Source organism: Ammospiza nelsoni, chromosome 8 (assembly GCF_027579445.1).
Source record: "Ammospiza nelsoni isolate bAmmNel1 chromosome 8, bAmmNel1.pri, whole genome shotgun sequence".
In the NCBI taxonomy this organism is placed as follows: Eukaryota; Metazoa; Chordata; class Aves; order Passeriformes; family Passerellidae; genus Ammospiza; species Ammospiza nelsoni.
The window spans coordinates 16,544,777-16,560,107 of NC_080640.1; the positions used below are offsets into that span (position 1 = coordinate 16,544,777).

Below are 15,331 nucleotides of genomic sequence, written 5' to 3' on the forward strand. Positions count from 1 at the left end.
AAAGCCTTCTCTTCTCCACTTGGAACAACCCCAGCTGGATCCATGCTGAAGATCCATCCTATTTTACAGCATTATTACACCATGGGATGCACCAGAACACCTGTAATTTTGACGGTAAATACGAAATTTAAGTCTTGATGTATGTCTGGTTGTTGGAACTTAGTTTCTTCTCAGTGAGCTATGCAATGTTTTAGCAGAACTGTTATGGTAAAAAAGACTTCTCAAGAGAAAAATAAACCAAAACCAGAGAGGTTGATCATAATTTTATACCCATTATGACCAATTTTGGAAATATGACATTATACAAGTGAGGTCAGCATTTGAAATACTTGATTTAATGACTGGACAATTTTGATACATAAAAATAGATACTTAGTAGTGAACAAGTTTATACAAACAAGATTTCTTTTGTACAGTACAAAACAATGACGGAGATAAAAAAGATTTGTGGGTTACAGGGCAAGACACAAGAACAACAAAACACCATTGAATAAATCTTTTAAAATTATCAGAGGCTTCTTTCATAAATACAGTGTAATGCTTTCCTTTAACAAATACAAAATTTACTATTTAATTTATCAACATCAGGAAATATATAAAATGTCTTTGAATGACAAACTGATTTAAAAACTGATGCAAATACAATAGCATTTTTAGAATTCTGAGGTAATATTACACATTATCTCAAAAAAAGCTTCAATAAATAAAACTGAACAGAAGGCAAAGTGCAATTCAGTGAAAAGGAGAAAAGATAAAGCTCTTATTTTAACAATAGTAGATAAATAGTTATTAAAAGCAGGTTTAAGCCTTAAAAAAATATTTTGGCTAATTTGCCATGTTTTCAGATAAACTGTATAGCTATTTATTCATAAGCCAACCTTTGATGAATCCAATTCTCCAAAGAGAGGAAAGGCTGTAGGTCCTTGTTTCCAGGTTTCCTACTTACATCCACATTCAGGTGTTAGAAATTTAACATTGCTTGCAGCTATCTAGTTCATTCAGTGCAACAGTGAAAGTTTAATTTATTTCTCAACATCTGAAATCCTTCAAGTTAAAATTAATTTTAAATTCTCCATCTGGGAGATACAATGAAAAAATGCAGAATTTTTCAGTGCTGCTTTTAGCACACTTCATGCTAACCTAGCACAGTTCCAGGCTAAAGCCAATGGAAATTTTATTACTGGTTTCAATGACAGCACTATGAATACAGTGTCAAATATTCTAAAATATCCTAATATTTATCTCTGCCTTAATAAAACAGTAACATCACCAGTAACTTTTTTAGGAGAAATAAAAAAATAAAATTTACACTTAGCTATTGAAGAATATCCAGAACAGCTTTGAAAGCATGAATTAGACAGATTAATTTGTTAATCCTTCATAAATCTGTTGATTGTATGAAAATAATACAGAGAAGGAAAGAAGACCAATATAGTATTTGAATACAGACACTACAAGATAGATATGCATCCATGCCCCTGCAGAAGTCAACGGGGAAAGCTGACAAATTAGATGCCAAAGTGTCTCAAATGATCTGGGCCTTATTCAGCTGAAAGAAAAATCTACAGAACACACAGTAGCTGTTCAAATTTAAAACTATACTGCATGCTGACAAAGTCTTTCCATTTAATGAATAAAACCCAGACTTACAATTATTTCAGTATTTTAGAACCATTTCTTCCCTAGCTGCTAATTTACTAATTCAGAGCAGACATACCAATAATTTTTTTCACAAAGTTTGTGCAGTGAAAACACAAAACATTTTTAAATGCTGGTCTCAAAGTTAATGAAAGTTGCGACATTCTTCAGAAATGTTATTGTGTTCACTTTTGTCACAGCTTGTTTAAGACTTTCAGCAAAGTTGCTGCAAAAAAATGATACCATAATACACTATATCAGTTTTCCACCAGTTGTGGATATAACTGTTTTCCTAAAGCATTTCACCAGATGTGGAATTTATTTTAAATATTTAGTTTTGTTTACTATAATGCTACAGTAGATCTGGCTAGTTTGCTGTTAAGAATGGACATACAAATTCCTTAATACTTGTAGCTTGAACTTGAATCCCCTCAAGCTGAAAAAATACCTTTTAACACTCCTGTACAGTCAAGTGTAAAAGCTGAATATACAACATCTAAAACCTCTTATTCATAAAAATAATTTTTTAGCAGTAAATGGCACTATCAAAACCCTATTTCTTCACAGGCCATTATTTACATACTTCTTAGACAGCTGGTTTCACAAAGCAGGAAAACCAGAATAATAAAACTACATACATTTTATAAAGACTAAAATTCCTATTTGCCTTTGTGAAAAAGAAAAAAAAAAGCTACATGCTGATGTTTTGTTTTTTCTGCCACTGGGATTAACCAATAGGGAAATATTCTGTATATTTTCTCCCAGTGGGATACCGTGATGTAAAGGAATTATGATTAATAATAAAGTGCTATTAAGAAAAACCTAATACTTGAGAATTGTCTTAGTTGGGTTTTGTTTATCAAACAGATGAGCTTTTTGTACAAAGAAAGCTACTTCTGTGACAAAGCAAGCAGCAAATGTATTGCCATTCAGGGAAAAAACATACACTTCATATTTAATTTAAAAAAAATTATCTAAATGCAATAAAACAGGCACAGTATCAAGAGACATAACAATGAAAAGCTTAAAGGCACAATCAGAAGAGAGTGAATGCTACATAAAAATGCTGCTCTTGGAGTATTTTATCTTATTCCAGACCAAACCCCTCGGCATTTGAAATTCCAATTATTAACTTTTGCCTCAGTTCCTTCTTGTTCTTGTAAGGAGGGAGACAAAGCTGGTTGAAGCAGGTATGTGCCACAGGTAACCTAAAATAATTTTAAAAACACCCAGCAAAACACATTTAAGAATAATGCCATAGAACCAGAACACTGCCAATTGCCTATACATTTTCAGTTAAACATTTCTTAAATAAGAAATCCTATAAAAGGAAAATTTATCCCAATGTTGGTTCAAGTTCTGTTGAATGCAAGTAACACCACTGCTGGTCAAAAGTACTTTGGATGAGTTTGTTTGCCTGCAACTCCCTCCTCCCTCTATTTTTTTTTTTTTTTTTCAAGTTGGAAACATCTCCTTCCAAATTTTGGAAACTCCAGGTACCACACAACTTCTCTAAACACAGAATCTGGGTATAGTAAGACTCCACACCATGAAAAAGGAAGGTGGGTCCTGCAGTAGGTACAGTAGCACAGTTCTGTGTCTGTAAGGATACAGAACTCGGGGTTCAGCCTGGTAAAACAGGTCCTTACAGACCTCAGTGGGGAGCTCTGAGGAACTGACTGAAATGCTGGAAAAACAACAGTTCACAGATTCTGGTCTCAGCTATACCAACACTTCCAAGTTTCTTCTGAGAGAGAGCTTGAATATATGTACTGGAGATATGGCTAAGGAATGCCTGACTGAAACACTGGAAACTTTGTTTCTCACTAGAATGGATTAACTTGATGAGCCACAGGTAATAAAAAGCTACAGGAACTTCCTGCCATTTAAATTGTCAAGTGACATGAAGGACACCTGAGGATATATACTTGTCCTACAGCTGATAACTTGGAGGGGAGACAGGAGAGAAAGGCAATGAGCTGCAGCTCAACTCGCCATTTGGAAAACACACTAAAAAATGTATTACAGTTGGACACACATATTTTGTGACTCAAAAGCCCTCTAGGTCTCTCTTAACTTCATCCCTCAGTCTTTTGAATGGCACCAACTTGGCCTTTGATCATTGGCAATCATGCTCAAAAAGGGATGGAACTCCCAGATCTGGAAATCCAAGTTACTTTTCCCCTCCCTGCCCTTTAAATGATCAGTGAAGATCTGTTAATTGGACTGGAGTTATGGCTTCAGAATTTGGAAAGTTGAGAAGCTTTTATTAAAATTGCCAATTTTTATTACTATTACATTCTTTGATCCTATTGTGTGAGCAATGTGATGATGGTGTCTACATTTTTCCCTATGCAGGCAGTCTGACAGTAAAAATTATCTTGCAAAACATGGACCTACAGCAGTTTAAATTCCACACTTATTTCAAAACTCATTTTCTCATTTTTAAGAAAGAGAAAAATTTAAAGAAGGTACATAAAGAGTGATTCAATGTTGACTGATTTATCTTCATTTCTCATCTGATCTTCATGTTCCTTTAAATGTTACTGGAACCAGTTATTACCTCATTGAGAAAAGCATTAGAAATTATCACAGTAATGAGGTAAATTAAATTTAAAACAACCTCAACATTTATTATGTTTATGCCTTTAGATCAGCTCTTCACAGAAAACCCAGCAAAATTCAGACTTTGAAAAATATAGTTCCATTTAAATATTTTGATTACTCTAAGTGTTTGAGAAATCTAGGTAAAGCCAGTAATTATTGCTTCACAGAGAGCTTCAGAGCAGCAAGTTTTTCTGTTAGGCTTTCAAATTATTTAAACTGACTTTCCCCAGTCTTAAAAATTAAAAAAATACTAACTGGCTTGCTATAAATAATGCCATCTAACTCAAAAAAAAATCAGAAAAATTCGTGGTAGTTCAAGGTGTATTTTCATTAGATCAGCTGTCATGTTAGGAATGATAAAAATAAATAATTTATTTGAATTGAAAACATGTAAATAATCCCTATAAATAATTACCAGTCTTAAATGTAAACACTGACTGGAAAAACAATTTCCTTCTTTTTAAAATTCATGCAATCAATTAATGGGTATAACATTCTGAAGGCAAATTAAAGGAGTTCATGCAGTTTCTTTCTTGCACAATCATTTGCTCTTCTGTAAAAAGACATTCAAGAGCAATAAGGGCTCTTGGGAAAAAAAATAATGAAAAAAGTTTTAAAAATCCAAAACATTACTTACCAATTAGTGGATGTTTCACTCCTTGAAATCTTGAAATTTAGATCAGCCATTCCTCCCACAGGTACTCTATCACTTCCTGTAGCAAAATGTAGCAGCTTCTTTTGAAGATCCAGAGAAAATCCAAGTACTACATCCCAGAAGTATCTATGCTCGGGGCAGAGGGAGGAAAAAAAGTTGCAAGATGCAATATCATAAAAAAGTAGTATGAAGACAATAATAAAACTACTAGTACTACATGGTGAATATCACTTACTGAGAGTTTAATTAATATAATCTATAGGACATCAGCAGTACTCCAATATACAAGGGTAAATTCGCAAGGAATTGACAAGTCCAATATTCTATTAATTTTTGAATGATCTCTTGCCAAATGATGCCCCAACCCACTTATCTATAGAAATAAAAATGCCTTCTACTCACTAATATAAATGTCCTTAGTATCAAAGAGAATTGAGTAAAAAAAGTATTTTTGGAAGACTGGATAATGAAAATACTGACACTTCACATGCAGGATTTGGGGCTTTTCTTTTCAAACTATTCCACTTCAATGCAGTCATAATCTTTTAAGGACATTCAGTAAACACATACTATTAAGGTTCTAATTCTTCCTACTTATGACAATTTTGTAGTGTCTTTGTCTTATTCAGAAATAGGTTTCTAAAACTTCAGTCTTTCTCAGGTTATCCTTGAAGAGATTACTGCTGGAAGACTAACATTCCATGACATTTTAAACTCAGTAATTAGAATAAAACCCCAGGCCTACCGTATAGTCAGATCAGTTTTTTGGTAGCCCTCATATTGGGTACTTCTCTGTAAAGCAGACATGTCCAGTTCAGGACTGCCACAGACAAGAATTTCAACCTCCTCTGGACGAAGTAGCTGCCAAAAATCAAGGACAAAATACTTAATTTTTTTAAGAAGATGAGAAATTATGCTACTAGATTAATTTTTTATTTTGTCATTACAGAAAAATTAACAGAATATCATTCAACATAAGTCTCTAACTTTGATACATACTGATTATAGAAAAATTAATTGCTCAGCACTTTGAAGAGTCTTTTACTGCCATACATAGTAGAAAGGTAATTACAGGACAACACAATATTTCAGCATATTATGTTCTTCATTTCTTCATCATTTTTACATTTATTACACTGACTTGCCTATGATGTGATCAGACTACAAATGAGTCAGGAAGTTTGTACATATGGAAATCTGAAAGAGGGTATTGATGCCAATTCTGATTTCAGCTTTCATTTCATTTGCACTGCCAGTCCCCAGCATGGGTAGCTGAGCAGCAGAGACTGACAGAACTTGACTCTCACTTGTACACACTGCTGTGCAAAGCAAATACTTCTAACAATAAGCCATGTTTAATATCCACTAAACCTATACCTGCAGAGCCCACTTATTATTTAACTACAGCACCATCAAGTTGCATGCAAGTATGCCATGGCATTTCAATGGATTCTCATTGTCCTTCCAGAACCTTCCCTGTGGTTGGGCACGCCTCACTTTGCTGCAAGGTGTCACAGCTCACCAATTTCACTGGAATTTAGAAAATCCCTGACAAATTGAAACTTTCTCTTCTTTCTCAGTGCAGAAGGGATACTGTAAATTTAAAAAAGCCATTCCAACAGCCAAACAGGACTGAAAATAGAAGAATGTTTAATCTCAACCTCACTGAGTGCTCTTCCTGCAAAAAGCAATATATGTTTTCAGAGGAGTCCATCAGGAGCACTCAGACACAGTTGTTCTGCGGTTCCTAAATGTGGGAAATACATAGAAACTTTGTAAACGTTCACTGGAGAGCCTGTGATGTGTCTGTGAATACATAGTGATAAACCTGTCTTCTGGAGCTTTATTTATGGCTTTTCAATGAAACACTACAGAGAATAGTTTATTAATTTCTGATTAATTTCTTCTACTTATGTTGGATTAATCAAGTCTATAGATCAGTCAAGATTCTTTCCAAATCTTAAAATCATCCAATGCAATTTAATTTAGATAACTCATTGTCAAATACTTGAAATAGAAGTGAAGAGTTATCTTTCACTTATTCTTACCAGTAATGCATATGAAGCACAGACACTATGAAATCCATAATAGAAAGCTGCAAATTGTTTGTAGATCGATCTATTGAGAAGAAAATCAACATAGAGCTGCACATATTCTAAAAAAAAAAAATTATTTTGTTACATTATAATAATTTTAATCAGTAACTTGTTCTGCCCTCTAAAATTGTAGTGAATATGAAAAACAAAAGCATTTAGTTTTAGATACCATTAAATTGGTAGGCATACCAGAAAGAACTACAGCCATTTCATTTTCACACTCTGTTTATGAAAGCATAGGTTTATAGAAAGGAGAAAAAGGACAAACTTAAAACTGCAAAGTATGTGTGGCTAATACATGTCAAATTACCTTTCCTATTCCTATTTGTGACTGGAATTTTATCTCCATTTGGCTTTAAGTTGTAAGATTTTATGACACCAAATTCTTCCTGAAAAACCTACAGAAAAAGAGGAGTCAAGGTGAGCACTGGAAAATAAATCAATATACTTACAAATGCAAAGATTATGTCATGTATTCCCTTCCTTTCTTTGGCACATGCTGTAATTCTGAGGGTTGTGAGGTTTTTACAAGTTAAATATTACAGTTTTCAACAAATTGCTCAGAAAATTAGTATTCCAAGAACAAAAATTGACCCTGTTACATAGTGGCATGTCAACCTGACCTGCAGGCTCTGAAGCCATAGAGCTTTTCATACAAAAGAATAGCACAGGAGCAGCAAATGCAATTAAGAAGGTATTTGCTCTGCTGTAGCTCACCTAGGAACTAAGTACCACCAACATGAAATTTCATTAACTTGTATGTGTGTTCTGAAACAATGAGTAACTGAAAAAGACTTTCCTGACTGAAATAGCAGTTACAACACACAGGTCAGGCAAAACTGTAAAAACCTGAACAGGCTATTGCAAAAGTGAGATTGCTTGGACAAAGTGAATACAAAACCCAAGTAAACCTTGAGTATCTTCTGGGTTAGACAGAAAAGCAAAGAGCTGGAAATGCACCAGCAGCTGGCCAAGCGACCCTGGTGGTGAGCACTGGGATCACCTGCAACTTAGAATTGTGCATTTAATGACCTGAAAGGTTGAGTAGAAATCCTCTTCAACATTGCCTTCATAGGATAGAAGTTCACTTAGTCCATGCGCCAATTCCTACAATATGAGTAAAAAACTATTTAGTAAATCTACAAAATTAAGTGATGCACTTTGCCAGGATATGCCAGCGGCATTGTTTTACATAGAAAGCATCTTGGAAAAAGCTGTATTTTTAAAATGCATGCTATGCTAGAAAACAAGAGATTTTCCATTTCCATCAGAAGACGACGTTATCAGTTAACAGCTGAAAAAAAGCTGTTTTCAAACAGTTCATAACTCTAGCATTAAATAGGAATAAATCAGGTTTTATATCAGTAATTTTGCCTCTTAGAAAATGTAATACTTACAGGCATAATCTGAAACAGGTCATCTAACGTGACACCACAGATGCCTACAAGTGCATTATGATCACAGGGAACAATGGGAGGACTCAATAATTTCTTGTAACAGCAAGGTGGGAAACGAATATCCAATGTGATACTGTTATATACAGCAAGTCCCATAAGCTATATACGTCAAAAGTTAAGGGCAAATCTGACACATCCTTATTATAGTATTTTTGTAGCTTGGAAAAAATGTTTTAAGATTCATGCTCAACAAACAGAAGGAATGTGAATTATTTCATTGTTTCTGGGCTGACAATTTTAAATACAGTTTTTCATTACAATTAAGCAGTGGTTAGCATGGTCAAATGATGCACATTGACAGAATGCTTGAGAATCTTCTCTATAATATTCTACACAAGCATTTCTACAATAAATTTCCCAAAGCATTGTTATGAAAAATAGGAAGATAAATATGCATTTTCTAGTGAGAGATCAATAAAGCAATGTTTCTTTTAAATAAATCTAAAAGCATTAAGACATACCTGCACTGGAACTACAGCTCATCCATTAGCATATTCTAGTCCCATGAAACCAATTTGAAACAATCCCAATTCAGTTTCTCACAAGAATAGAATAGATCTGTTAGAAAAGACTACAACCACCATCTGATCCAACTGCAATCAGTTAACGGACACTATTAGATTATTTCAGTGGAGTTATGAGCATATACTACTATAAATTGTTTGACTGAGGTCTTCCTTTATAAGAACAACAGAAAACCTAGAAAAAAAAAAACAAACTAGTGCTCAAAATAGCATGTGGCTTCCATTTTGTAATAAAAAAGGCAAAAAGCCACATACTGCTCAATGGGGACTTGAATGAACTATTAATGGACACAGACACATTGATGTTTACTGAAAGAAACTCCAAGGCTTAAAATTACAACTTATAAACAAAAAAGTTGCATGTTTAATATTGACTTAGCATTTTCTGACTGTAAAATGTACCATGTACCCACACATCACCATTTTCTTCCTATTTTTAGTTCACTTGCTTGAACGATATTGAAAAAAATACATTTAAAATGGAACATAGATGTATACACAACCTTTGAAGGAGCTTGATCCAGTGCCTTAGTTCACCCCCACACCGTTCCCAGAATGTCGTTCGGAACATTCTAGCAGACATAAAAAGGATACAGCTCCAACCAGTCGGAATTCTGAGTAGTTGTCACACTTAAAGCTGCTGAACCAATGGCACTGCGAGTCCTTGTGGTAGGTGAACATGCCTGCAGAATGGCAACATGACCCTTAAAAAGGCACTGAGCTTTGTGAGAACTCGTACAAAGCCTCCTCTTTCTTACCCAGGCACCCCTGGAATGCTGCTGGGGTGCCCACGTGCCATGCTTGCTCTCAGGACCCTGTTCCCACCCACGGCAGGAGCCTGCAGGCTGGTGCTTGGGAAGGAGCACCAAGGGCAGTGCCAAGCCTCAAGCAGGCTCAAGCCCACCAGCCCTGCTTGGTGCTGGTGCAACAGGTCCTCCAGCTGTGGATATTTTACATTTTCCCTATGCAATCTGTTTCTTCATTGCACTCCAGCATCGGTACTGCCACAAACATTAACTGTCTAACTAAAAATTTTCTTACTGCAATATAAACTCACTTCCTCCTCTCTTTCTAGGTCAAGAGCAGATGACAATCCCAAAAAATGCTGGCATGAATCCCATGAGACAAATATCATAAGTTTACCTTCTTAGAATAGAAAACTGTAAATGGCTTATGTTTTACACACACTACCAGCAAAGGGATATGTTTCATATTTTCTGTCAAAAAATTATACCAGAAAAGTTAAAAAAGCCCCAAACCACACGTACCCTAAAAAAGCCACTCATGGGTCTAAATGACAAGCTAGATCCTGCTGAAATCATGAGTATAGATGAGTTTGACTGCTATTTGCATCAGATACAGAACATTCTGTTTTAAAGAGTGACAGAAAGTAAAAACCTACATAATGAAAGCAGATTGTTATCTGTTAGCTCTAAAATGCCTAGGAAGTATTGCTCAGAGAAGTAAGACATACTCCACATAAGGGTGCTCTAATGCAGAAGTAAACTGGATAAAATGTGATGGTCTTTTTGAATTTGTTGGAATTGAATGGGCCAAGCTTATTATTGTTGCCAAGGTCTGTGCAAACCAAAGCAATGACTAGTTCTAAGCACATCTTGTATGCAATAGCTCACTGTATCTCTGTTTGAAAACAAATTTGGTGAAAAATAATACTTAATTAAAAAAAACCAAACCAAACCAAAGTCCTTTTCATTAAAAAAAAAAAGGAATGAAAATCCGACTTTTCTCAGGGACATCTAGTTCTTATGATAAATTACAGACAAAAAGCTGCCTTCACATTTTTTCCCCCACTCTCCTGAACAATTTATCTTTTGAAGTCCTTTTTGAACTTATCACAAAACGTGACAGACCCTGCCATTAGACATTGCCAGAAGCAACAGAACAGCTGCATGTAAGGCAGAGCAAAGCTCACATGCTAAAAGATGATAAGGATGTTGGAACAAAATAGGTTTCGAATCCCATTTAATTCTTCACACCAAGATAAAGAAAGCATTGCAAAACACACAGCTGACTTAATTAAGAGTTTTTAAATTCCAGGAGTTAAACCTGAAGAATCAGTTAACCCTGGAAAGGGTAATAACAGTGATATTTTCCCTTCCAAGCTTCTGACATGTTATTTGCATCTTAAACATTACAGACAGTAGAGGATACAGTCCCTTTCCAAGGGACAAGAATATTTTTGAACTCCTCCCACACTTGGTTGATAGTCGTAACAATGAAAGAATTTGCACTTTAAAGTAAGGAAGTCTGCCAGAAAGAGTGAAAAAATAAATTACTCTGACTGTTTCCAAACTCATCAGTTACCAAGCTCTGCTGACAGCTTTTTTACTAACGAAACTGTCAAACTTACAGAATGCTTTCTGCAGGATAAATTGTTTCCTATTAAGGCTATCACTAATGTCATCTCTTCACACAGACCCCATTTTAGTGGAAAAAGGGCTACAGGCAAATTATCTCAGCAGATATGATGACATATTTATGACTTAAAATTCTGTACCTTTAGAAGTAGTCCTAATAACAATAAAGGACTATGATTTTAAGGGACATGAACACTTCCAGGCAAAGACAGGCAAGCTCAATGACAATCAGGTGCTATGCTCAAGTCCCTGGAAATCAATTTAAAAGCCATCCTGGCAACACTTTGCACTACTGATGCACTAAGTCATCAGTAATGTATCCATGCACAGGGGAAAGTTCATTAGAGTGGTGAAAAAAACACACCCAGATCGATCTACATCACTATAAAATAAGAGGATAGAACTGCTTGCTTATGACTGCTCACTCACATCTTACAATCTCCTGTTTAATCAAAAAGCCTTATTTTTTTTTCCCCTTGGGCATGAAATGCCCTTACAGGCTCACAAGTCCTGGTAACAGCAGAGCCAGGCTTTTTCATTCAGGCTCACACCTGCTATACTGTCTCTGCTCCTGACTGAAGGACCTGTCTTTTCTGAGATTACCCCAGACACCTTTAAGAATACTGACTACACAGATACCACAAACAGAATGTATGACAACAAAGATTCAAGTAAAAACTAACCTCTACCTATCCTAGTCACAGAAACAGTACTACAATGTGCAAGCACTCTCAGTGCAACTACTAGCACCAAAAAATCTCCATTGATACATGGGAGACCAAGGCTAGCAGTTTGCCAGAACTGAGCATAGAAACAGCACCCAACTATAGTTGCTGACAAAACCCAGAAAAGCTCCCTCCCTAAACTAGCAATATGAAGACAACTGAGGGCAGAAAGAGAAAATGCAGCATGTGAAGAAATAGGGAAGGATGGTAAATGATAAACCAATACATTTGGCCTTATCTCCACTTGAGTATTTGCTAAACCACTGACCTGTTTCAGGCTGAGATAATTTCCTTCATAATTAATAGCTAAGCTATTAGAAAGTTTATGCTTTGGATTTGTGCTAAAAAAAAGTGTTTATAATACAAAGACTTTTTTGTTATTGCTGAGTAGTGCTTATACAGAATCTGAACAAATTCTCACAGTCTACTTAAAAATTATGACGACTCACCATAATCTGGGTGAAAAATCTGCCGAATCAAAAGCAGAAACCATTCCTTTGTCAGGCCACCCATATCAAGACCAGCTTCTCCTACAAATGTGACTTTCAACTTCTTTTTCAGATCTGCCTTCTTCCTTGCTAGCTATTGTGAAATAGGTAAAGCAGAAAAAAAGGACATTTAACATATTATCACTACCACTAGCCATAGAGAACACATCTCAGCCTCTGCTCTACTGCTCTCGTTTCGATGAAACCATTAATTTGCATAATTTTCTACTAATAGGTCAAAACTATATTTAAACAATGACTGAATTGCAGAAGCAAGACAATTATGACTACTTGACATCATCAACTACTTTGCACATGGTGTCACTCTCTGGGCTTGAAAAGAAGTTAGATGGTGTACAAAAAGGCTTAAAAGGCAATTAGATATAATTAATTGAGTTTGTCTGGAATATTTCAGACCTACATAATTTTTTACCTTTTACTGCGCTACCAGAAGGAAATGACAAATTATAAAAAGTACTTAGACATAATTTGGAAATATTTAGAAACAGGGAAGTAAGCTAACACTTTCAATATTTGGACACCATTTGTTTCTGTGTAAGATGCCTGCCAGCAAGTATCAGCTGCTTTTTAGAACTGCTTTTTTAGACAATGGTAACAAGCATTTTTCATTGCTTTGCTCTAAGAGATAGCATTTCATGCAGGTACAAAAAAATCTGCAAAGAATTAGATGACAGCCTTTTACAATTAACAGTGATCTTTCAGACTGAGTCTCTATACAAGCTTCCTTTAAACCATTAATTACTGTCCAGCTCCAGAGAAAGTGTTTAAACCAGCCAAGAATATGCATGTGCTAAAATAATCTCCATATTGTTAGTTGCTCAAGTAAATTCATATTACATAGATTTTATAACTATAAGTATTTGTGTTATTTGAAACAAGTTATTTATTAGCTGAAGTGATTTTCCTTTGCAAATTTTTTAAACTTGAAATACAAGTAAGACATCTTCACTCTCCACCTGCCGTTCCCCATAAATTTGAAAATATGAATATAATACATTTATACTCCTCTCTGAGATGGGTAGAAGAAAACACTGGAAACAAACAGGAGAATATTTCAACTTTAAAAACTTTTGAATTTGCTCTTGGTTATTTTAGTGTGGTTAATAAAGTGACAGTGCCTGAGAGAAAGCAATATTACCAATTATATTTCTTTTGTCTTAGGAGAAAAGGCCAAAAATAGACAAGTTTTAAGATAGAAAAATAAAGTTTAAACTTACATTTTATGACATGAGTAATCAGAATTTGTTTGATGCTGTTTTCACTACCTGGACTTATTTTTCAGTATCATCAGGCTCAATGTTGAGAAATCTCAATGTTGAGAAAGAGAGGGAACTAAATTTCACTAAATAATGTTAATTAGCAAGGTTCAGTGGATACTGAAGAATGGTCTACTTTAATGGACACATCTGTTTCATTTCTAAAAAAGGAAAACTTACATTGAAGAATGTGAGGAATTAGTTAAAAGAATTTAAGACTAGAAAGCCCAAAATTATTCTTATAGGATAGACAAGGAAAATAATAAAAATATTCAAAGAATTAGAACAGAACAACCTCATTAGTGATTAGTCACATACTATTCATGCTGCTATCATGGAATCAAGTCCTACAGAAATTGATAATTCTGCACTCTATTTTTAACAGAAAAATTACAAATACAAATACAGACCATGTGCAAGCATGTATGTTTGTTATGGGTTTAGCTACAGAGCACTGTGAGCACAAGAAATGAATTTCAAAATGTCTCACCCAATCTGTTCTGCAGCACTACAATTTTGACAGTAATTAAATTATCTTTATTTAGTATTATGTAGTTATATTCCCAATCTCTTAGTGCAAAAGATTTAAATATGACTTATCAAATTGAAATCTAACAATAGCTACTCTACAGCAACACACAATTTAATTTTATGTTTTTGTTACCTCATCAAGTGAATCACTAACAAGGTGTGTCCTCCTCACTTTGACATTTAGGAATAACATATTCATGTCAGGCTTCTGTCTGCGAGAGACTTTATCCACAAGGCTTTGCTATTTGAATGGAAAAGAAACATCACACATGCAGTATCTTCATTTGAAAAAAAGGTGTCACACTTGTTAACTGTAAAAAGGTCTCAGTATGGTGTATTGAAGACATTGCCCTGACACGGTAACTGCTTCAGTCTCTTCCAGGAGATGAAGAGAAATTTCTTTCCTACTGCAGATACCTTCTACACTACATTTGAATTAATGTCTTGAGAGCTTTAACAAGAAGGTGGCACTTCCCAAATTGTTAGAAATAAACCCATAAAATTCTGGAAACTGGCTTATGCTTTAATTAGTTATTCACAAGGTATATCCTGCAAGACAGGAGTGGATAGGTGGTGGTGCTGCCACACAGGGCACTCAGGAGAAGAGTATCTCTTATCATCTGCAGAAAACTACTATTGAGGGAGGCAGACAATGCCTCTTTCCACCCAGAAGAGGCTGCTCAGAAGCTGTACCTCTTCCACAACCTAAAAGAATACAGTTGAATCTTGGTCTTCCATGACAACACACCTCCATAGAATAAAATACAAAGCAGTTCAAGATTCTCATAGATTTTTTCTTCCTTAATCATCATGTTAATTTAACATGCTAGCATTGTTATACTAGTTTCTCAAAAGAGGAAGAAAAGTAAGTCAATACTAGAAGCTATTCTCTAAAACACCGCCCTCTATAAGGATCCTGACACTAAGTACACAAAAAGAAAAAAATACTCAGAGA

General features: G+C 35.0%; 1 protein-coding gene across 1 annotated transcript in view; it reads right to left on the bottom strand.

Annotated features, from left to right (window-relative positions):
• Positions 1-308: 308 nt before the first annotated feature.
• Positions 309-15,331, bottom strand: part of HECTD2 (HECT domain E3 ubiquitin protein ligase 2) — a 32,457-nt gene continuing 17,434 nt past the window's right edge. The window contains exons 12-21 of the mRNA XM_059477148.1: positions 14,510-14,617; positions 12,530-12,662; positions 9,572-9,660; positions 8,394-8,552; positions 8,029-8,103; positions 7,307-7,394; positions 6,949-7,055; positions 5,646-5,761; positions 4,883-5,026; positions 309-2,846 (exon numbers count right to left, since the gene is read on the bottom strand). Coding sequence (XP_059333131.1) covers positions 2,726-2,846; positions 4,883-5,026; positions 5,646-5,761; positions 6,949-7,055; positions 7,307-7,394; positions 8,029-8,103; positions 8,394-8,552; positions 9,572-9,660; positions 12,530-12,662; positions 14,510-14,617 — 1,140 coding nt within the window. The 3' untranslated portion in view covers positions 309-2,725. The remainder of the gene's footprint in view (positions 2,847-4,882; positions 5,027-5,645; positions 5,762-6,948; positions 7,056-7,306; positions 7,395-8,028; positions 8,104-8,393; positions 8,553-9,571; positions 9,661-12,529; positions 12,663-14,509; positions 14,618-15,331) is intronic.